General features: G+C 42.1%; 1 protein-coding gene across 1 annotated transcript in view; it reads right to left on the bottom strand.

Moving 5' to 3' along the window:
- Nucleotides 1-25,211, bottom strand: part of ahrra (aryl-hydrocarbon receptor repressor a) — a 92,150-nt gene that overhangs the window by 3,879 nt on the left and 63,060 nt on the right. The window contains exons 4-8 of the mRNA XM_044104634.1: nt 13,816-13,934; nt 8,967-9,056; nt 4,091-4,235; nt 3,864-3,997; nt 2,768-2,970 (exon numbers count right to left, since the gene is read on the bottom strand). Coding sequence (XP_043960569.1) covers nt 2,768-2,970; nt 3,864-3,997; nt 4,091-4,235; nt 8,967-9,056; nt 13,816-13,934 — 691 coding nt within the window. The remainder of the gene's footprint in view (nt 1-2,767; nt 2,971-3,863; nt 3,998-4,090; nt 4,236-8,966; nt 9,057-13,815; nt 13,935-25,211) is intronic.

The following is a 25,211-nucleotide window of genomic DNA, read 5'->3' as shown; positions in this document are numbered from 1 at the left end:
CACCAAGCTACAGGGTGGAGATTTTTCTGGTAGATTAAAAATAATGTATTCGGGAGAAAACCCTGTGGAAAAAATCTTGCTTTCCCTCGTCACGTGTGACGGAACGAAGGGTGTTGTACATTTTGAGATTGTTCTATGCTGACTTTTATCTGCTTTGAGGTTTTGTTTCCCCTGAAGAGTTTTGAAGGAAGCTAAGTGTTTTATCAACGCTATTACAGATATTTTCGTTAGACGTCTAACAATAAAGATGTTTTACTACTTTATCCCCAAGAGCACAGTCATGCTACCATCTGTCTTTAGCATTGTAAAAATGGAAGCAAACACGTTAATAAAAACAGCCGTTGATGTCAAAAATGTGGTTAACAGCTGGTTGAGTTTGGTGAAATGTAATTGACTTCCATCATCTCTGTTGGACAAATGGCCTAAAAAGTTCTCAATTGAGTTTTCTGGACCGAATAAAGTTTAAAAAGCAACACAAAACACATCTGATTGAAGGTTTTTTGAGAGAGATACGTTTTGTTGTTCCATCATGGGCCATTAAAGAACAAAGCCCATATTATGCACACAGCTTGACAATCCTTTTAATGAACAACAGCCAGAGCTCACTTTCAAAAACCTCAATTTCAAATAACTGAGTGGAGTCGGCAGATTGTTTGGCAAGTGTTGCTTCAGAAATATTGCCGTTCTCTTCGTGTGACTACGCTGGGATTGGCCCATTTTCTTCCTTTCTACTTAGAGATGAGTCAAAAAATAAATATCTCGGCTTGATTCACTGTGGTGGTCATGAGAATAATTCCATATGTGACTCATGTTTTCTGGGATGTGTCCCTTCTGAGGAAGTAACAACAGCGGTTTACACGCACAACCCGAAGATCTCTAGGTGTGTTGGCAGCGCACAGCGAACACACACAGTGGGAGTGGCGTTTTCTAGCACGGGTCACCAGTCTGTCGATATCTGTGTTTAAATTCACCATGTGGTGGCGCAAAGTCGAATTGCAAAAATAAATTCGCTTAAAGGAAATGCAGCAATTTAAAAAACAAACAAACAACAAAAACCAAAATCGTTTTTTGGTAAAAAGTTTTTTGGGGCCAGCATGAGGTGGCGCTTTGGCTGTGTCGAAATGTGATCAACAACCGGATTTTGCTCCTGGTGGAAATGACAAAGAAGGCGGCAGGAAGTGGTAGGAGGATGATGGCACAGCGTGTTTTAAATGAATTATCGCGTGAACAAACTTCATCATGTGTGATTTCAATAGCGTTTCTTATGTATTTTGAAATTCTTTTTTTTTTTTTTTGACATTAGCAGGCGACTGCTGGAGCAGATAGCCTAACTAATTAACTGCTGTTAGCTAACATCAGATCGTCAGACAGACTGACTAAAAAAGGAGTAATATTCTGTGCTGTTTTCCTAAATTTATTGAGTGTTTCTCTTTTTTCCCTCTAGTTTTTGTCTCAGAATCAAAATAATAATAAATAAATGTGGACAATATTCCAACTGTAATAATCAGTGGCTATATCACGTAAAAACATCTGCTGCTTTCTGCTTTTAACCCCTTAACCCTACCCTTTCCTGTCCATGGGACAAATCTAGTTCGTTTGAATACTCTCCCTTTTTCGCCGCCAGTTAAGGGGTCGATGAATTAAATTAGATGATTTGTTTTATATTTTTGTTGAAATACTATAAAGCGGCTTTGGCTTAACTTCATTTTAACTTACAACAACACGATAATCTCAAACAGATGCACACCTATCCAACAGTGCCAAACGCTTTGTCTAAGATCTTAAAATAGGATTTAATTTTTTTCAGTAAGTGATCCATGAAGACACATGGACAGTGCCACACTGCGAAGCCGTTCCCACATGTTTGTTGATGTGTCGTTTGAGTTTCTTTCTTCTTTTCTTTCTCTTTTTTGAAATTCCCCCACACCCCGCAGCCCCCGTAAATCACAAACACTTGCGTGAAATGTTTGTGGTTCAGAGCATCATTTCATGTGTTTTACATTCAGCCAGAAATGTAAAATTCTGCAAATATGTTGCTGTCTTTTGTGATGTACTTATAAAAACAGATCTAATTTTGGCATCCTGTGTAATTTACGGTGCCTCCCAGGAGGGAGTTTGGTTGGAGACCTCACACTGGAAGAGACTAATCTAAGCCACATACAGTTTTTTTTATGCCTTTGTAAAGTCATGAATCACTTAAGTGGTACCTATTTGACTTTGCAAAATAAAGTAAGTACCCTGGTGAAGAAAACTCATAGGTCTCAACTAGAATTAGCCAAAAGCAGCATGGGAGACTCCATGTTGCACATGGATGAAAGTTCTTTGGTCTGATGAAAGACCAAAAATGAATGTTCTGGCCATCAAAAACACCATCTTCTCTGTGGAGTACGGTGGTGGCACCGTCATGGTGTGGGGATACTTTTCTTAAGCGTTATGGATTAAAGTTGCTGGAAAGATGCAAACCTTAAATCAAACCACATTCATGTGTTTTAGGCATAAAATTAAAGCTAATATCTGCTTTTTTGTGAATTTTGTGCTTTTTGTATTTTGAAAGTAGCTATATAGGTTTCTTGCTTTCCAGTTGTACAAATGCATACTTCAAATGACTTGCAACTGAAATTTTAGTTCAATTTGTACCTGAATTTGCCACTGCTTAAACACTTCGACAGCAATCAGGACCAGGTACATTTGCTTTTTCAAGCGTTTAAAGTTTCAGATTCTTCTAATCATTCAAAGTGAAGAGTCCTGTAGTGTCATTTTCTCTTACCCGTGCTCCATCGGAGAGATAATCCCCCCACCTTTGTTCTTTCCCCGCATTAAAATATTTTTCACTTTCATCTCGGTGATGGAGGGCAGTAAGAGGGGCACGGCGATGCAGAACAGACCCAGCTGGGCAGGAACCAGCGTCCCAGTGGGCGACTTCTTTTTCTGCCCGTGGAGGAACTTTAACCGACCCTGAAACTGCATCGTCTGAAATGAAACAGAAATAAATGATAACCGACTCAAATTAAATATATGTTCAATTTCATCTGTAGTTCAAGTTTTTATTTTTTTATTTTTGGTACATCATGTGGCACAATCTAAATTCAATCTTGCGTCAAAATGACTCAGCAACAAAGAGCTGGTATTTTTATGCTCTAATCTTGATGAGAGGCTTCTGCAGTGTGCAGGAGTGGGCACAGCTCACTTTATCTTTTATCAGCCTACGCTAAACCACGTCATCATTCAAAATGACAAAAGTAGATCAGTCTACTGCGTTGTTTCCCAAATAACACAGTGGAAGAGTCAACATCTGCATTCACAGCTCTGTAAATTTAGCTAATTTGCCCAGAAGTTACTAACACATTTAGCATATAGGCTAAAATGGGCAGATTAGCTAATTCACCATCTTCATTTTAGCTTGTTAGCAACAAATATTTGTCACTTTAATTTTGTTTTGCAACACACCTGAAAAAGATTATTATATTACAATTGTTTGTGTCATATTTGTAACTTTTTTGAGCAGGGACTATGTTATCAACATTTAGTGAAGTTCAATAAAGTAGGAGGCGGAAGGCGGCCATGTGGAGCTTCTGGTTTGGCAGAACATGGCAACCAAACAAGACATTATAGATGTCACTTTGCTAACTCCAACAGAATTGTTGAAACTTATACTCTTTTTATTCCCCTTCTCTGTGGGTCTCAAAACCGTCACAAGCAGTGGTGTAAAGTGTGGCCTAAATCCGATTAATGCTAGAGAAATAACCGTAAAAGCTGAAATTGTGCAATAAAATTGGCCGTACGAAGGCATTAATTTCAATTTTAGATTAGCTTATGTCTTCTATTTTTGGTCCAGTTTGCTTTGGCCGGTTCAGAGCACTCACCAAAAATCCAGACGTGCTGTCCAAGAGACAGCGGACTCTGGCTATGAAACATCTGTTGAGAAAGCAGGAGAGTTCTGGGGGAATTTCCCCTGCTTCCGGAGAATTGAACATGCTGCTCACGACAAAGTCTTCACCTGTAACACGATGGCGAAAGAATGTGGACATGAGAAGCAATTTATGTGGGGGTGGGGAGGAACAAAACAAACAAACTTGTGAGCAGTACGCACTTGTTCCCACCACTAACTGGCTATCTGGCTCCCCAGACATGGCCTGATGTTGCGGGGGACACATGGCCCAGTGGAGCTGGCGTCTGAACTCCTGGCGGTCGTCTATGTGGATGTAGTCGAAGATGTTTTGGTGCATCACGTCAGTCTGCGGGGACAGGTTTGGTCAGACAGAGGGATGGATGAGAGGGTTTCACTAACACGTGTGCCTAGCTTTAGAGAAAGTAAGTCTTCTCTAGTCATTTCATCTCAGAAAAGCTTTAGCATTGTATTATATTGCGTGGCAATCTGTAGGCTCAATAAGATCCAAGATAACCCCCCCCAAAAAGCTATTATGGATTGCTTTCTCTAGTTGCGCCATTTCAAGATGATGCACCCAAACCCTGTTAGCTTTCAGCTCATTTAGCACGTTAGCAGAACAAAAAGGGCGTGGTTCAAAGCATGCAGGATTCATCCAATCAGAGGGATTTTCAGAAATCCGACTAAGCTCTGAGTGATGAACCTCTTGGTGGAAGCTTAAATGCATTGAGTGTTTCAATCAGAAGACAAACCTGTAAGTTTTCCTCATCCTGTTATTATTATTCAGATTTTACCAGTCGATATATATTTCCTAGGTCAAGTGGAAGATGAAAGGTCATCTGGTGGCTCTGTTCTGCTAACACCGACGCAGTTTACTTTGTACAACATTGGCACGTCACGCTCGTTCTGTAGTGACGTTCACAGCGGTTATGGGTTCATCATAAACTGCCAAGATGGATCAGGGTTTTGATATTGATTGTCGGATTTAAACCTCCTGTCATTTTAGTCTTTCAGTTGATTACGAGACATGCAGAACACGCATTGATCACAAGTATATAAATGGTCTGAACTGGTCTAAATGTGAATTTGAAAAGGGTTGAAATGTGACGACTGAACAGAAACAGAACCTCCTGTCTGGTCTACTGTGGCAGGTATTTATAAATTGTGGTCCAAATAAGGATGTGAGGTAATTGATTGGACCATGTAGGTTTGCTTGCATCCAATGAAGGAGATGTTATGGTTCAGTAATGATAGAACTGTGTCAGAGTACGCAATGTATTTCAGTTTGTTGTTTAAGGAGCTGTAGGCTACGATGACTCATGAGGTGTTGATGAAGTTAATTTTCTTTTCTTTTTTTTGCGTGGTCGTTCATGCTACTAATTAAACTTCTGTGTGACAATTTATGACCTCAAAACAAAATGCATGGGTTGGTGTCACAAAGCAGTGGACTGTTTACTGAAGTAATGATGGACGTCGATTCATTTTTAAGTTATTCAGATACGACGGTATTGTCATAAGAAGGAAGGTAAAAAGAAATTCCAACTAATAGCAACGGCCTTTAGTGGAGTATTGACTACAACTTCTGTAGGGACGTCTGTTTGGATGCAAAGAGTGGCGGGACTGTGATGTGACGCGCTTCAGTGACACAGACGTCTTTCATAAGTTCATGATCATAATTTTCAACCGTTGTTAACATTCAGATTCATCACATCTGGCTTTTGCAGAATTATGATGCATGCCTCACGTAAGCGACATAAAAGCCGGCCAAAACGTGACATGACCATTCATTCTGCAGACGCTTTGGAAACCATCGGATGCATATCGGAAGTAGTACCATGTGTGGAAGAGGCAGAGATCAGATTTTTTTTGCAGGGCGCTGAAAAGATCAGAATCGGACCGTTCAGACTGTGGTGAAAAAAGTTGTTTATGGATCCCAACCATTAGTCCATTCATTTTCTGTACAGCCTTGGCTCTATTGGTCAGCAGGGGTGTCTATCTCCAGCGAACGTTTCGGGCGAGAGGCGGGGTTCACCCTGGACAGGTCGCCAGTCTGTTGCAGTAAATGGATCCCAAATGGGCATTAAGAAGTGAATTTGGGTCGCATTTAGCTGCTTTGTGAACATAGCCAAAGTCACAGAGCTACAGTCCAACAAAGGGTGTGTTAGCATCGGGACGGGAACATGTAGATGGTAGAAAGTGGTCAGGGTGGATAAATCATGTGGGTATCCAGGTGCGACACCAGAACCGTAATAGGGGAAAAAGGCAAGTGGAATAGGTAGTGAGATACGTTGGACAGTACGATGCTACTGGTCCTGCTATTCACGTTAATGTTGCCATACTCCACATTCCTAAGCACTGTTGCAGACCATGTAAGGTATAATCTGATAGCTGTGGGCTCTTCCAGCAGCATAATGACTTCCACCCCAAAGGAGAAGTGGTTGAGGAATTGTTTGAGGAGCACAATAATGATGGCCTCATGTTTTCCCAGAACTTAAGACAGTCTACGATCTGTGGGATCAGTGAGTAAGCAAGTCCAACGCCTGGAGGCCGCACCTCACAACGCGCAGAACGTAAAAGGCCTGCTGCTCCAATCTTGGTGCCACACACCACAGCACAACCTTAGACGGCTAATGGAGTCCATGCCTCAACATGTCTGGGGAACCAACATGCTAATAGGCAGATAGTCATAACGTTATGCCAGATCCATATACATCCCTTTAAACACACACAGAGTCACGCACACACACACACACACACACAAGTCAGGAGGATTTAGTCAGTGCAGCAAACAGCCGTAGGGCAGCTGCACGAGCAGAGAGGGCAGCTGTGTTTGTCAAACATTGCGTGACACCGGCTCCCGAGCAGCAGTCCGGCTAAGCCAGCCCTCCCCATCCCTGTCCACTCTCACACGCGCACACGCCCACTCCCGCACACACACACACACACACACTCAGCCCGAGCCGGGACTCCATCCCGCTTTCATCAGGCCTCTCCCCTCTCTCTTTTCCAGCAATAACTTTTGCTTTCTGTCATTCCCTGACAGATTCCTCGCAGTAACGTTCAACCTTCTCCTCTTCCCTTCTCTCCCTCGACCCCCGCCCGCTCTCAAGAATTTCCATGGCGGTGGCACGCGAGGGTTTTTGATCGCCTGCCTGTGAAAACACAATCTGTTCCCACCGTCTTCGCAAAGCACTTGGCCCCGCGGACTGCGGTTCCCTACTGGCGTTCGGGCGCACAGACGGATCGAGTGACTATTGTTTTTGTGTCTCGTAAAGAAAAATGCAGAGAGGGAAAGAAAGAGAGGGGAAAAAAAGAAGAAGGGGAGAGTAAGTGATGTTTTAACTGACCTTCAAAGGCTAACTGCTTCAGCGACAAATTGGATCAAAGACCAGTGAATGTTTTCTGCCTCTCTGGGGCTTTTGTTGTGGTGCCACTCAGTGGAGCCTTCTCTTTTCTTTGTTTTTTCTGTGGTATATTAATAAATGTCCTCTCACTACAGTTTTGGGCCCAAACTGGTGCAATGTGTTTGTTTGAGGCCTTGTCAAGGAAAGTATGTGCATATGTGTGTGTGTGTGTTTGGGGGGGTGGGAGTGTCTCATTTTCAAGTCCTAAATGTGGGGAAATAGAACCTTTTGATCACCAACAAATACTCATGAATGTGGTTTGCGTGCCGTGATGTTATGGCTCTCCGTCATGCCCTTGCGTGTTAGTACCTTGTCTCTTTCTCTTCAACGCGCATTTTTGCATTTCTCTAATGAAAGCTACCCATGTGGAACGGCTACATCGGGCGGGTGAACCGTCACACCGCCGCGACCGCAACTCCAAAACAAAGAGCCGCTTGTAGGTTTGACAATTTAATTTGAATTTTAATGTTCAATTCCCAATCCATCTGCGTGGCCGGTGGCAGTAAGTCCTGTCAGCCGTCACGGTTTGTAAAGGTTTAAAGCAGAAATCTTTGGAAATTATCTAATTGTTTTACCTAAAACGAGACCAGCAGTTATTCCTTCTGCTACGAACGTATAATAACACAACATGGGGTATTACAGTCTGCAATGTTAGCTGTAGCATTTGACATTATTTACATTTAACACATAGACTTAAGCAAAGTGTAAATTAAACACCCGCGAAATTTAAATATGCGTTTTGAGAGAAATAATATGTTTTCATTCAGCTTTTAATGGAGTAACGCAATAAATAAATAAATATGAATAATCGGTTGGGCAAACGTCGAACTCCTGTGTGAAAACTGGTTTAATTCTCTCTAAACTACAATATCGTCACCTCAATAAATTAATGGCCTGAATCTCTTTTTTTCTTTTTTTGCCAAAAGTTGATTTATGTACAAATATCACTTTTGGAAAAAAAAAATAAAAAGAAAGACTTATTCCATTATTTTAAGAAGGTGGCAATATTGAGATCACGTTAGTTTTGCCGCACAATAATTCAAGAACTACAGGATGGTTAAAATGATTCTGGGAATTTGATTTTGTCCTGAAATGTGTGTGAAAACAATGCAGCGTTGTACTTTATGGGAGCACTTTACATCTAGCGCTACTGTTTGGACAGCTTTACACCTCCGCAAGATGGAAAATTTGGATAACCAAATAGCATAATGCAACAACCAATTGATAAAACTGTTGATAAGAACCTGTGAGCAAAGATATTCAGAGTATCCAGTCAGAATCCAGTGTTTGACTTAGTTTCACTTTGTTTCTGACCCATTAGTCCTTGTATAACTTCATAAATAACTCTGAAAAATTTAGTTCAGTCTGTGTTTTTTTTTATTAGAAAACTCTCTGTTATCTCAATGGTTTTTTTTCTCCCATGTTCCCATAAAACATATAATCCCAAGCCAATGGTAGTTCTTTCCATTATTCGCATTGAGCAATTGATACACTTAATCCTTTCCCACACACCTGGCAGCTACGTTATTTTGAATATGGATTTGTCTAATCTCAATTTCCGCATCCTACGTGTGACGAAAACCTCGGCCTCTGTTGTGAATGTGAACATCTACTCTAATTTGAAGCATATGCCTTATTGCATTAAGTGTATTTAAATATGAAGACTTTCAACTCACCTGATGGAAACCCAAGTAGTCCACAATGGTCGAGGAAGCATAAAAAACCATGCCGTCACTGCTCACCACCAAGGCAAAGCCTGTTAGAGACTACATAAACACACACACACACACACACACACACACACAGAAAGAAATTGTAATTCATGCAGTAAATAAACATAAGAGCAATAAGTACATTTATTTCTCTCAACTCGACATACTGAGCATAAAAGGCTGATTGTGCAACACGTGGAACTAAACTGCAAAAATGTTTCTTTGAAGCAAGATGCTAAATATAGCACAAATTCATTTGACAAACCTTTTCTTTTCATGGATGTATGAAAGTCTTTCATAAGAGTCAGTAAAAATGGAACAAATGTACAGAGTTCCAGATGTGCTAAAACATCATAAATGACAAAGAATTAGTCATGCTGGCCATAATGGGAAAGAAATCTGCAATCGTCCAGATACGTCAATAATAATAATAATAATAATAATAATAATTCTTTGTAGTTTGTAGAATAGAACAGACAATGTTCATTTTACCTATAAAGAGTAAAAAGAGTAAAATCAGAGAAATTGATAATGTTAAGAGTTTTCTTAATATACATAATATCCTGTTTTACATGATTTTTGACACTGTAGGACATCCATACCATACAATGACAGCAATAGTGAAAATTAAACACAGAAGGTCAGTGGGCAAAAGACACCCCTGTTGTTTCTGAAGCTGTTTTTCTTTGGAGAAAATAAAGTCGTTTCTATTGACATCTAGACGTACAGGACTGGTGAAGTGATTATCGATGTGGCTGAAACAGACACAAAGCCTTTCACCTTAAAACTCAAGTGATCATTTTGGTCTTTTGGAACAAATAAATAAATGCGAGCAAGTCTCCAAAAGCAAGGCACATTTCCTTTCAGTAGTTGTTGAAAGTTCATCTTGGTTTTGGTTTGTTTGAGCAGCCAGATGAAAAGCTGATCAAATAGGAACGCTGCATATAAACAATGTGGCGGCTTCAGTCAAATGTGCTCAGACGGGCGGATGGAGAGGGAAGCAAAAGGTCCGAGGAAAAACCCAAACAGAAGAGGGCGGTGGAGGGGGGGAGAAGTTACAGGAAGGATATGTGGAAGGTGTCCTCTCATCTGTGCGGCTTGGATTGCGTGACAACAGCAGTTCTGGCTGACTTGCGTGACTGCTGCTGCCAGAGTCTGTCACCTCTGTTTTACAGCGAGAATATGCAGGACTTTTCGGATCTATGTGTGTGTGTGTGTGTGTATTGGGAGGGAAGGGGGAGGTATTTTACATGAAGTACATCCTCATGGTCACTAAAGTCACACTCACTCCCACAGTTTCCTCCCCCTTTCACAAACACCTTACAGTGATCTGATAACCATCCACAGGGGACGCCATTCCACTGCACACACTCTGTCACAACTCGGCCTGTAAACTCGCTGAACTGATCGCTCTCCTTTCACGCCGTGGGGCTCATGGTGCATTGAGAGGCGAACTGTGAAAGCCGTAACCTAGAAAAATGTCCAGACTACGGCATCGCAATTAAAGAAGATCGTCTTTAAAAGCGCGACGAGAGAGAGGAGCAGGGAGGAGGATGGGAGATAGGTGCTCTGTCGCGTTGATGCAGACGATGTTTGACAAGTTCAACTGCTGGCACATGTCCCCCTGCTGACCCCAAACACACACACACACACAGAGGCACCGACTGCTCTGGCAGGAAAAACCCTCCAGAGCAGTCGACTGCGAACATTTTTGGAAGACCGAATAAACACCGAATGCAGCTTAACATATTTAAGATTCCTCATTTGAAGAGATTTGGAGCGCTCGTAATATCATCCAGAAACAGAACGTCAGACTCAGGTTTAAATAAGCGTGCATGAAAACAGTGACTTTACTCGTGATCCGACGAGCCTGCTGCGGAAATGTAAACAGTTCAAGGCGTCTGTGGGAACTAAAACGTATCTCCGCAGGTGAAAATGCTCCGATATTTCAGTCAGAAAAACCTTTTAAATGATTCAAACTTTCTGCCGACGCTCGTCTCCGTGATTGTTCATTCAAACAACAGACGTGAGCATGTGCTGTGTATATAGAGGAAAGCCAGGTTGTTTTCATGAAGTCCTACAGGGGCCAAAAAGAGGTCAGCTTTTTTCATGCCGCTTGCACGCAAGTTTATGTACTCAGCGGTGCACTTTTTTCCCCATGTGTCCTCCAAGTCACTGAAATCTTGCAATAAATGCAGCAATAAAACCCTGAAGGACTCTGGCAGTTTTATTTTTCTGGAACAAACAGGATCTTTTAACCTGAAAGGGCGTAGTTAGGCAATAAAGGCTAATATTTTTCCTACCGATTACTTCAATTAGCTTTACAAAAAGGAAACGACTGGTAAATTTATCACAGATGAGCGCAGCGCAGGCGTCGGTCACGTGTCTGAGCAACATGACGTGGAGATTCGCTGGTTTGAGGGACACAGAATTGAGTTTGCATCTTGTTTTGCAAAAAACAAAAATGCCAAGAACGACCAAATATGTTCCACTTGTCCACAGTTATGTGAAAACTGAGCTGCAGAAGTAAGGAAAAAAACCAAAATAACAACACAAACTACTGTACTAACTCTGGCAACACTACACAGAGTGCTGTTTTCTTTTATATATGTTTTTCTCATCATTTCCCTCAGTTTCTTGGATTCTGAGGCTTTTAAGTAGTGGAAACACCTGTTGCTGTCCCACGGTACAAAATATCTGCAACTACATAAAACCCCCAAGAGAAACTAAAACCTTTAACTTCCAACATCTTAAAAGTTGTGGCGCCACGTAGAGAAAAATGTCCAGTTTTCGCTCGTCTTTGCTTTGTCTCCTACGTCATGTAGCAAACGGCAAACGGGACCTTTTATTGTTTTCTTTCCACAGTGACTTTCTTCTTGCCTGTTTTCCATAAAAGCCAGCTTCGTACTGGATGTCCTGTCAAGTAGGAACGGGCGATACAGACCTAGAATTTTATCACAATATTTCGTGGCACTATTGTGCTTAATGATAAAATAACAATTACTTCCTTTGTAAGGTAGCTTTATGGCACAGCATTCGTAGCACGGCAGACATTCCTGTTGGAAATAAGCTGCCATTTACCTTAAAGAAGCTTGATTTATATCACTAAACCGAAAACAGTAACTGCAATTCATCATATTTTCAAATTTACCAATATTTATTGACACTCTTGGAACAAACAGTGGAGAAAGTCAAATAAGTTTACTGTAAATAACAGTTAAAAAAAAAATCCATCATAAATAAAAACTAATGAAGACCAGAAGAAATCGGAATTTTTATTATGATAATAAATTGTTCGCAATAAATGATAAAAAAATAAATAAATATATATATACATATCATGTCTGTGGGCTAGAACTGGACCAGATCTAAACTCTAACAAAATTTTTCACCTGGATTTCTTCTGCTCCCAAAGTTATCTCAGGCCTCTTGGCTGCTGCCGTTGGTAGGCTGCAGCTCCGCCACACTCTTTCCTGTTTCAAGCGACAGGAAGAGCTCTGTGAGGTGTTTAGAGCTTGGAGTATTGTTTTATAACCCAAACCAGCTTTAAACATCTCCACATGTGTCCATCTGACCTGCCTGCTGTGTTTCTTGGTCTTCACGATGCTGTTTGTTCGCTAATGTTCTCTAACAAACCTCAGTGGCCTTCCCATCTGGATTTAGACTGAGATTAAATTACACACAGGTGGCCCCTATTTACTAATCCAATGACTTTTAAAAGCAAATTTCAGATTTTTCCACTTCACGATTTTGCACTACTTTTTGTTAGCTTGTCACTTAAAAACAACAAAATGAAGATGAAATTGTGGAAAGGATTTGAATACTTACAATGTTTCTGATTAGCAAATCAGAAACATTGACAAATAAGGAACTTCACCACATTTTTGTTTTTCTGTAAAGTTTTCCAGTACTGTAATAGATTGCCGATCTAGCCTAAAAGAAGAAAAAAAAAAAGTGTCTGATCTGGTTGTTTGTACTCCACTGCATAAAAACCCGGTACACAGTCTTGCCAAAAGGCTTCGGTCCAAGCTGAGTCACGCAACAGTAGATGGAACATCATTACGGTCAATCTAGCCTTTTGTTAACCGTTCCTGTGAGGAACCTAACACATTAACAGCATCGGGGGACAGGGCTCTCAATCCCTGCCTGCTGGAAAATGACCAACGTCATAATTTGCAGCCTCACAGAAAGCCAGCGGGTCATAGAGAGTGTAATAATGATCTGATGTGTTTGCAGTTCCCATGCAGCGTGCTCCCAATCTGTTTCACCAGCAACAAGCGGTGCAGTGTGTTATCCTCCAGCCTGTCCGTGTGTCTTCCCTTATGTGGGTTTGCGTTAAAGTCCTGGTGTGACCCATTTTGTGGCCAAATGCAATTTGCTTTGACCGTCAAGAGATCTCTCCTGCTCGCTTCCACACGCCATGAGCAAATCAAGACGGGGAGATGCGCTCCCGCCGGATGCTTGTGCGAGTTCCCACCGCCCTCCATCGGCTCCAACGCAGCCGTGTCGCTCCCCGTGTGTCACGCAACGCCACGGCTCCACGAGGAAGGTCGCGCCGCAGGGCAACTCACTCAGACAAATCTTCTTACAGGCACGTGCGTGATCTGCAGGGCGAGTTCACTGACGGTGCCAGGAAAGAAAGAAAGTGCAACGGCGCGACATGACAAAGCGTTTTGTCGCCCAAAACGAGCCAAACTGTGGTGCTTGTATGCTGAAAACACTTTCTGTTTAACCAATCAGAAGCAGACGTCACTCACACAGGACACACACACACATGCACACGCACACACACACTGGTCATATGGTTTCTTACTTCCAGGAGGAGGCTGCTTTCATTGATGGTGGTGCCCAGAGGAAGGCTATCTTTCCTGGGTTCAGGGTTAGAGGATGCTGGGGTGGTGACGTGCTTCCTGGAGGGTTTGTCTTGACTCGCTGCAGAAAGAAAACACGTAAATGCATCAGCACATGTGACGGAGACTGAAATCAATTACTTCAAAAGAGTCTCAACAATGAGATCATTGCTTTTGTTTTTTTCGGCCACGCAGGAGCAGATGTTTTAAGCCCCACGCTCACCGGCGCCGAAAAAATTCAAAAGATGACTGACTGACGACGATGTTTCTGTTTATAAAGGCGCTGTTGTGAATGATTAAAGGGAGAGCGAGAGCATTTCTCAGACATGTGGCAGAGTCATTACCCGTATCAGACTCCGTTTTGGACGGCACAAATGCTAGTTACCACACCCGGCGAGTGTGTTGGGTCAGTTTAAAAGCAGGGAAACAGTTTGAGGGTTTGTATAACTTTGCAGGGTTCCTTAAGCACACAAAGAAAAAACACATCCAAAAATCACAGAAAGTTTGGGGCAAACTGGGATGTCAGACTGATGTGTTCGTGCTACACAACCTGCAAAGCTAACCTCAAATCCTTACTAGTTGAAGTGAATACTGTATGATTCAGCCTGGAAGTGATCTTTAATAGTGGATCCAATCCAGTACAAACAAGACTTTTTAAAATTTGAGCAATTCCTAGAGTGACTTCCTGTAAATTTAAGACTATTTAGAAAATAAGAGGGGATTTGCAGATGTAAATTTACAGAACTAGAACTACAACCTGCTTCTGGCTACGTTTTCTATAAAATATCACAACACTCATTGTCCTCAACCTCATAGATATTTTCACCCTCAGAGTAAAGCCTGCACAATAAAGTGCCTTCTAAAAGTGCTATGCTAAACGATCTTCTTCAAATGTTACGTCAAAGATCCCGTATCTGAAGTTGGAAAGAGCAAGCCGCAAGCTGACCAAAGACTTTGCCGTCCGCCATAACTGACTTGAAACGCTGGGCAAGGAGAGCGTTAATCTGAGAAGCCTGTGGTGGCGCTGCACCAAGAACAACTGAAGCAAATGACATGAAAACCTCTGAAGAAGACACTGATCACAACACAAAACATAAACACAAATGCATTGTCGTCAGTTTTTAGCACTTGTACGATTTCTCGCTTTCTTTGGTAAAAGACGACAAGCTATTTCTCGTCCTAGCGCTAGACACGCACCTTTGTTTTGGTTGTATTTACCCATAATGCCCTGCGCTATAGTTTTGTTTCCTGCTTTGGGAGCGGCCTCCGATCCGCTTATCATTCACTGTGAACCACGGAAGAGTTTACGTCAACCGAACTGGGACTTAGGTGTATAGGCGGACCAGAGTTTGCTGTTTTGGTTTGCATCAGAGTTCGACTGCGCATTCACACCTCCCAGACTTTCACACAAAGCGGACTTTCTAGAAAATTAATTAGTTATTTTAGAGCGGGCTAAACAGGGCTGGTGTGTGTTCACCCTTCTAATGGCTTGAAAACTGATGGACAGGTGAGTATGAGGTATTAAAAAAAAAAGAGCATCAGTGTCAAGTCTCAAATCTGGTAGAGACACACTCTAAAAGCTTTACAGCTTCAAATGCAGCAAAATGTGTTTTTCTTGACTCAACAGGACTTAATACAAAACAAATGTGAAAGATTTTTTCTTTCGTCTCTCATTTTCAGTCAATCTCACAGTTTTGTGCCGCGTTGTGTGGATCCGTCACACGAATTCCCAATTTGCGTTTGGTAACGTCAAACGATGTGATAACATTCAAGGGGTATGAAGGATTTTTGCGAGGCACCTGCTCTCCAGAGTTTGGTTTACTGAACTGTCACATGCCCTCCCATCACTGCATGTTTAGAGGCATGTTTGCGTGTCTGTCCTGTGGCTGTTCGGTCGGTGGGGCATGTGGCTCCCTCCGACAGATCAGTCCTTTGCTCCATCACTAGTTGTAGACACATCCAGATCAGTCACGCAACTCACCTCCACACACACCTCCATCTGCATTTTGGAAACCATTATGATCACCACGCCAATATCTCCTCTAATGTTTCCTCCAACCCCTCCCAACGCCACCGCCCCCAACGTACAACCTCATTACGGCTTCAGTTCATCACCCTTGACCTCCTACTGTCTGCTGTCTTCATCCCTCCCCCCTTCCAACGCTACTTCATCGCTCCATTCTCTCCACTCTATCTTTGCTCAGCTTTGCATAAAGGGAGATCAACCACTTTTGGTGCATCCATACGTTTCGTTTGGACTCTTTTTTTAAAAATCATTTTATTTTCGTAATCGTTTCTTCCTTAAGCTGAATTGCAGCTCATGAAACGCACTGACAGCCTGAAAGCCGGTGCTTGTGCTAATCGCTTTGTCATCACCTCCACTAAGTGAGAACACATACAAACAAACAGCTGCAGACAGCCGTCCCACAGAAAAATCCTTCTGTTCAATCACCAGAATATCATCCAACCAGTGGAAACCATTGCGGAGGGGAAATGAGTCTAATGACCGTCTTTATTTCCCCCCCTTTCAACGCCTCATATATTTTTGTTTTCCCTCTTACGGCGGCTCTTGGAGAGGATGCTACGTCAGGAAAGACAAACACTCGGGATGATTAATTATCGGCACCGGCACTTTCCCTGCCAACAATGCGGGCTTTATTCCTCGCCTGCTAACTTCTTCTTCGGCTTTGCTTTTCTTCGCCTGGAATTTTCTCCGTCTCTGGTCCGAAAAGGAACACAGAGTGGGTAATGGTGAGGCGTTTATGGGCGCTGTGTGAGAACTGGGTGTTAGGCAAAAAAATAAAAATAAAAAATTTAAAAAAGTGACAAGTAAAAAAAGGGTGAGGCTTCGAGTGTTTGGTTCCTTCGGTCGGCTAGAACTGTCTTTTCCACTGAGCGTACTGAATATCAAGACAACCCTCCAATTATTAGGTTACGCTTTGACTTAATTTTTACTGTAATGCCAACAAAGAACTGCTTAGAGAGAACTTTGGGTGGGGAGTCATCAAGCATTTTGCTTGTTTGATCTCAATTAACAACTGGGTTGAAATATCTTCTTACGTGTAAAGTGCTGTCAAAAGGTATTTGACCCTCATAGGGTTAGGGTTGCCTTTTAAACTAATTAAAATCAAATCTTAATATCAGACCAAGACTCTTCACCACACATTTTTGCCTTTGCAAATCCAATTATTGTCTGAAAACTACTTTTCGTTGGATTTTCAGGTCGGTTCGATGACACGAAGCAAAAAGTAAAAGGAAAAAAGGACAAGAAATCCATGCGCATGCATAAACCTTTTTTCACAGCAGAGTAAAAAAAAAGAAGAAAAGAAAAAACGTCTTTTTTATCAGCTCCAGATGCGCCACTACGGTTTAAGAACCTCCTGCTCTCTGCCAGCGAGCCGGCGTGGACTAAGTCCTCCTAACGAGCTGTTTGCTCCTGAAGCCTCCAGGGGGAGAGGTGAGCGCGGGCTGCAGCGCCAACAGATGAGCGGAGAGCACGGTGCGGTTGCGTTTGCCTGTTTTCAACATCCCCGCTTTCAAAGCCACTTCCTCCTGTAAAACCAAGAGTAGCTGAAAAAGACAATAACGCAGAGAAACGCAGCCGACAGAAAAACGAGAAGGCACTTAGATGATTTTACGGTGCGGATTAAAGAGACAAAAGAGAGGGAAATAATTTTTTTCAAAATTGCCAACGTTAAAAAAAATAAAAAATAAAAATAGAGAATGGGTCCAAGTGATACTATTTTTATGGTGTACAATAATAAAAATTATAAAAGTTCTTGACTTTAAAATGGGATTTTCTGTTATTATTGTGAGGCACTGCATTGTTTTAAGAGTGAAAAATGCAACATGTTTAAGATTTGCAACTTTTTGTTTTAAAGCTTTTTCTGATCAATTTCCAGAATTTATTATGACACCTGTTGAAGGGCGCTGGCTACTTCACATTTGTCTTGTTTGGCTGCACAGCTGCAGTTTGTTGTCATTTTATAACTATTTCCTTCTAATTTCAGTGGTACAGCACAGCCTAACGTTGTAGTTCTACATACGGTCTATACTATTTTGCTGATCTGGGTTAAAAAGTCGTTTTCTTCATGTATAATAGTATTCAGTGAAAATGAGACCGTGTTGGCTGATGCAGTTTGTCTTGGTTGAATTTGATCGTCTTTTTTTTTTTTTCCACATACATTACGTACATAATTCACTAAATGATCAGTGAATATTCAGAGTTAAGGATTTAAGGGACAAAAGAAAGCAACATTAGAAGAATAGCAGAGATGCAGCCATCAGGCTTTTCTTTACAGTCGATGACATCTTTGTTTTTTCCTTAAGCCTGGACCACTGTAAATATAAAAACTGAGAAAATACTGCAGGTTTCTTGATGGAGGTGCTGGTTCAGAATCCAATGACAATAATGAAGGAAATACAAGACCATCCCCGTTCAAATAAAAGTCGGATTTTTCATGGCCCGACCTGCAGGTGACCAATCGGAAAACCAAACTGAGGGAAAACCGGCCAATTCCGAAATGAAACAGCAGCCGGTTTCACGGATCAGTGTAAGCTCCCTGCTCACTTTGACTCATGTTTCTATTAATCCTCCCCTCCTCGTCTTGTAAACTACAGTAATTGAAGCAGCACGGGTGCCATCTTTTGGCTGCATGTGCATTTTCCGGAGAAGTGTTTTCGTCCTGAACACGCACGACGCCGTGCAGCACAGCCGTTCCTCCTCTCCTACAAGGCTACAACATGTAATGGCGTGCGTGTAAAGACTACTGTAGGGGTGTGTGGGTGTGTGCGCTGAGATTCGACTGGCTTGCTGCCACCTCCTTTGCCTAGTCCCGCCTCTTCCCTCAGCTCTCTTCTATCTCTCTCTTTCTCTCTGCAGCCACAGGAAATCCACAGTGGAGAGAGCAATACTTTCAGAGAGAGAAAGAGAGAGAGGAGCTGGCTGATCAAGGGCTGCTTGTCACGCGAGCGAGCCGTCTGTCAATCTACCCCCCCTTCTTCCTGACAGGCTAGAGAAAATAGGTACACCCTCACGTCAAAACCCCTGACAGGTTATGAATATGATTATGACAGGTTATGAATATGAAAGGGGAGGGGTGAAGGGGGGAAGGGGGAGAGGGAGGGGGGATGTTAATGGGAAGGGGGAAAGGGGAGGGGTTGTGTGGGGGATGGGTGTTAGTCCGGAAGTGTAGGGAGGGGGTGTTCATTGTTAAAAAATTCACACCTCAGCCTTCGCTATGGGTGGCAGTGTTTGATACAATTGTCATGCTCATTGAGTGCTACGTCATAGGTAAAGAGTGGATTTTTATTGGTTTATAGCAGGTTTATAGCTGTTTTTGAATAAAAGAATCAAATGTTAAAAAACAAAGAGAGAGACACCTCTCTTTTCCTGGTCTCAGCTTGTCTCAGACCCCTACTGAGCTACAATTGTCATGCTCATTGAGTGCTACGTCATGGGGGAAAGAGTGGATTTTTATTGGTTTATAGCTGCGTCCTCCCCCAGGGGGGTGTGGTTTGGTTTTTTCACTGTCATAAATAGGGACGCAGAATACAGCTCACCTATACAGCACTCTTGTAGCATTTTCTACAGCCGCCGGCTCTACTTGTAGCGTTTTTATTTTTCCTGCAGAATAGCCTAGCCTAGCCATGAATGGAGCTCAACAACTTTATCCTCTTACTGAGGATCAAGGATCACCTTCACATCCACTACCTCTCATATGTGAAATCCCAATATCTGTGTGTCCGGAATCAGCGGAACTGGACATCGCAAGGGACAAACCTGAGGAGCCGCATTCTTCCTCCTCCTCCTCTGAAACACCCGTTCGAGCAACTGTATCGGCGAAGGGGATCTTAATGAGTGGATCATCTATTCTATGCGAGACCCCGGTTTCAGTCTTTGAGTCCTCCCCCCGTCTAGAGGATGCTCCAAAGAAATCTACATTTTTTGTGTGCCGGGTGCAGAGGCCGTCACTTCTAAATATGGAACAGGACTGGTCTCTGGAGCCATATGGATTATGGGGATCCTTCGGCTATGTTTTTAAGTACGAAACAGGGGAGCTCTACCTGTACCAGCTGGATAAAGATGAAGAACTCACTCCACTAACCCCTACGTGCTACCTGTCCGCTAACGACTGGGCTGTGTTAAGGCTAATACTCCCTTTCTTCTCAGAATCTGGCGATTCATTCATGGAGCATGAAAACCAAGAAGATACTGAAAACCTGTTCGGACCGCCTCCTTCAAAGCGTGTCAGAAAACGGTGTTTCCCGACCGATGATGAAATAGCCAACGGGGCTATTATCATCAGCACAACATGGGAGTCGAGAACGACTACAACTGGTCGCTGGACTTTACGAGCAAGCAGAAGAAAGAACGACAAACCCATGTTACCAGACGTGTTTGTTTTGGAGGCTTTCAATGTCGACGTTGGCGTATTCAGGACGATGCTGGCTGTACCATTTGATCTGTGGGTTCAAAAAGTCACGGAAGTCGGGGGACGTATTTCTAACCTGTTCCAAGAGTCTCGTTCTTGGTGCGAGATGTTGTCAGTGAAAAGAAAATTGGAACTCCCCGTTCTTCCAGAAGGCTCAGGACCCACCCTTTTCTGAGGACACACCCCCCTACTGTATATATATCAGGCTGGTCTCGGGGGCGACACACACATTCCTTTTTCTCCTTCCTACCTGTGACTTCCGGCGTTGATCTGTGAGGATGTGGGGCTCGGGCTGGGATGAATCTACAGAGAACTTGTTCTCTCCCGCAACCGCTGGAGATTACAGCAATATGGGTCCCTACCATCCACCTTCCCCGGTCTTCTATGCTTCTTCCGCCTCGTCTCCAGCGATCTCTCCTACCATGTTTTTATTGTCCTCTACGCCGGATTACGGGATGGACGCTGGGCCACTCTGCTCTACCCCTCAACCGGCAGCAGCAGCAGCAGCAGAGCAAGCCGGAGCAGAGGAGCTAGCCGGGCTGGTTAGCGGCTACTTTGGATCCTCTCCTCTGCCTACCATATATGAATATGGTACAGAGACTATGGCGCTTTACTCTACACTTCAAGCGGTTGGTGCAGCAGAGCAAGAGCAAGCCGGAGTCGTAGAGCAAGCCGCAGTCGCAGAGCAAGCCGGAGCAGCGCAGCAAGCCGGAGGCTACCTAGCGCCGCTTCAGGCGGCACCAGAAGCCGACTACAGCGGATCTCCACCGACCCCGCCAACTTCTCCAATTTCACCTCCAGCTTCCCATCAAGATGAGGTTGACGGGTGGATATCATCTGCCCTCATCGGTGCTGTAAAAACAGCTCTGCTCCATTTATTCAATATAATCTCTTTGAAACACCTCAAAGAGACCTGTTTCGGCTGTATTACCGACCATCCCAGTCAAAAACAGCATCAGTGTCTGGAGATCCCTGAAGAGGACTTTTACCAACTTCATTTCTATGGGATCACACAACGACTACTCAGTCAACGTTTCATTCCGGCTGTTCAAAATCTGTTGAGGCAGCAGCATACAAGCAGAGGACCCGGTTGTCAAGATCATTGCAGAGACACTTTTACATGAGATGAAGTCAGCATTCAGAATCCAGACAGCCATTACCGATATGTATGAAGGTATGACTAGTGATGAAAAGCTTAAGCAGCTTCGTTCTGTTTTAGACTGCTACATTCAAGATGTCAACTGACCCCCTCAAGGCCTGATTTCCATAGTACTGAAGTTATATATAGATTGCTAGTTTAGCTGGGGTTTTTTTTACGCAATATATTTAGTATCTTAGTTTAGCTGGGGTTTTTTTTTACGCAGTATATTTAGTATCTTAGTTTAGCTGGGTTTTTTTGTTGTTGTTAAATTTGTTTGCATGCAATGTTTTACATTTAAATTGAATTAAAGAAAAATGTATCTTCTTAAATTTGTCTTCATGCAATGTTTTACATTTAAATTGAATTAAAGAAAAATGTATCTTCTTAAATTTGTCTTCATGCAATGTTTTACATTTAAATTGAATTAAAGAAAAATGTATCTTCTTAAATTTGTCTTCATGCAATTTATTACCTTTGAATGGAATTAAAGACCAAAATAAAACATATATAAATTCTCTTCTTGGGGGCATTTTAATGTTTTCTGATTCGGCCTTGAAATGTAAATACTGTTCACGTGCATGTGGGTTATTCACCGAAGAAACAGGGATATTTAATTCATTTAGAGTGTGAAGAAAATTATTCCATCCTGTAGGTGGGGTTGCTCGACGTTTTCCTTTAAAAGGGATCAGAAGGCTTTTTAGTAAGTCAACCATATGAGCCTGTGGTCACGAGTCCTCGATGAATAAATTCTCCTTTTGATGTCCAGCCACTGTTACTCCTAGACAGCTGTTTCAGAATGTAATGAGCATTTTTTCGATGCCGTTCAGGGAGTGCATTTAGAGCTTCACTCGCTGTTTCATCTAATTCATCTAGAGGTTTCTGAATAGAATCAGCTTGTCGAGCTACTAGTTCTGGCACAGGGTCATTATCGTCGTTAAGATGGTCACGTTGCAGAGTCACAGATAATCGAGGTTCCTCTAACTGCCCCTGTTTGACTAGAGTCAAATATCTCTGTAGCAGAGCATCATATTTTTTTATTTTCTCATATGAAGTTAGTCCTGATTCATTCAATATCGCTCTCATCTTGGAATCCAAATCATCTTCAGCCGTTTGTCTGATAGATGTGTCAGGTTGACTCAAACGTTTAAACTGGTGCGGTGAGATCAGATACATCTTTTGAGACATTTTATTTATTTATTTATTGATTATTCCACCAACCAGGTTTCCGATCAAGGGTGCCAAAGCTGCTAAGATAGGCAGGATAAAACCTCCTCGCTGATTCCTGAGAGCTGTCTGTTTACGTTTTAAGCCTGCACGTTTGTCAGCCAACAATCTGATTATCTTCTTCTGTTTATTCAGTTTCCGATGTTGAGAAGGTGAAAGTTTAATGTTACCTTTTAAAATATTCAGAGCAATCTCACACAAAGTCTTTAGGAAATCAGGTGAGCAGTGTCCAAGAATATCTTTTCGCTTCTGGGGCGTAGCATGGTAGAGAGCCCTAAGGAGAGGTACATTTCTTTTTATCCGTGCAGACATGATTATTATTATTATTATTATTTACTTTGTTTTCGCCACATATATAACCGGCCACTGTCTTGGAAGTAGACCCGATCTCAACCTGAAATGTTCTGGGCAGGTGGGGGTAAGGTCAAGGATTAAATAGCCATGAGCTTCTCTGGTTGCATCTTCAAAACTCTCTAAGAAAAGTCCTTTTGCTGATGGGAAGATTTGACGTGCAAGTATATTTACTTGTAATCTGTCCCTAGGATTCTTAAACAATACCATATAATTACTGTTCAGACTTATAGTTCGGCTGAACTTACCCTGGTGAAACACATTCTGGGTTAACATTATTACATTCCAATTTCTATGATGTCTGAATTCTGTGAATAACTTTACAACTTCCGGATGTTCTGAAGCTTGGAAGATGACATCATCCAAAATAATTAAAAGGTTTTGATTCACTGGGAACAACTCTTCATCTTCGAAAGAATCAGGTAAACCTTTGATGAACTTAATGTTTTTATTCATTTTTTGCAATTCAGCATACATAGGTTGGAAAGAATTATAAATCCAGACAATGGCTCCAGGTTGAGCATCCATTACATGACTACAATCCAATAACATTTTCTTTACAAAATATGTTTTCCCACAACCACTAGGGCCCACAATCATACATGAAAAAGGAGTCTTGAATCTGGGATCAAAAGCAAAAGGCTCCTGTACATCACCTGAATGCAACATTTTTTTTTATCTAATAGAAAGAAAGAATAAAAAAAAAACAACAAAAATGTACTAAAAAATCTTTTATCTAATAGAAAGAATAAAAAATAAAAATGACAACAAAAGCAGTTTCTTTAACAACATAAAAGAAAACAAATAAAATAATTAAAAAAAAAGGATAAGAAAAAAATTTACTCTCCCTGTAAATATGGATGAACATAGAGCGGACTCACAGAACTTAATATCCGAACGGTAAGGTTGTACCGTCAGGTAGTAAGCGACGCTTGTCATACACCACCCTGAACTTTTTCTGAAATGCTGAATTTTTTAACACAAACCCCTTTTTATTCCGTCTAATGGTTTTTTGAGGGACTCTGATAACGCCGTCTCTAGAGCCACCTAAGTAACCTTCGACCAGTTCTTTTATTGTGTCAAAATTAACCCTGTCAGTGCATTCACGTGTCTGAGTGATGCCTTTAACTCGCATGACCACTTTTTTCTGATGTTTGGTTTGATAAGCATAACTTTTCGGTCCAGCCGCTACAAACTCCTGGATTGAATCTCCATTTAATTCATCGGTCAAATCGCCTAAAAAATTACCAGTTTCCAGAGGAGTCTCCCCTTGTCTCAATACATAAATCAGACTGTCTGTATCTATGTAAAGAACCCTTTCTTGCAGCGGTTCCATGCAGCTTAGCAGTTTCAATCTTGCGTAAGCAGTGGTGAATGCAGCGATGAAAACATTATTAACTTTATTAGGACGAGTGATGCATTGTTTATTGTAGCTCCACTGTAACATGCAGTTTTCAGGGTTTAGAAAGTGAAAGTACTTTATATCATATTTACCAGAGAACAAGAACTTGAAAAACTCATCAGGGTCACTCACGATACTGGTTTGAGTGAGGTCATTTCTCTGTGCAAATTTTCCCCAAAAACTATTCAGACAAAGCTTTGCAACCTGCCGTTTAGCGGGATTGATTTCAATTTTCTCTGGATCTAGCTGGATGCCTTGATGCTGTTTGTACTCTCTCACATATCTCTCCTTGCTCTCCTGGTCGATTGCATCAGCTGGGTATCCAGAAGATTCCTGTTTACCCTTCAAAAAAGTGTGAATGTAGCCTTGAAATATTGTGCTGCTGCTTCTCTCAAAATGCCACACCTCTGTGATTTTCATCAGACGATAACCAGACTGCAAAGCTTTCTGAAATTCCACAGTGACCCACACTCCAGTGAGAGCTCTTTCTTGGTCACTGTGGGAACAGGAAGCTGTCTGGTTATTTTCTTCAGCACAAGTACGGCAAAGCGTGAACACAAGTTTACCGCGAGATGTCTTGTAAGGGAGCACGGGAAAATAGAGTCCTCTTGGAGGACAGACAACAGCTCTGATGAAACCAAAATAACTGTCAGGATGATCAAAATCTTTGTAGATAATTGTGGGATGACCCAGTGGGTACGGGAAGCTGCAGTTGACAAAAGGATACAGTGATGTGAAATCCACATAATGTACACTTTCAGTAGAGGCTGCTGTATGTCTCAATTTGAGTGCACAAGTTCTACCTCC

The sequence above is a fragment of the Gambusia affinis genome, linkage group LG21 (genome assembly GCF_019740435.1).
Source record: "Gambusia affinis linkage group LG21, SWU_Gaff_1.0, whole genome shotgun sequence".
NCBI classification, from domain to species: Eukaryota; Metazoa; Chordata; class Actinopteri; order Cyprinodontiformes; family Poeciliidae; genus Gambusia; species Gambusia affinis.
This window is presented reverse-complemented; position numbering and strand designations above follow the sequence as displayed.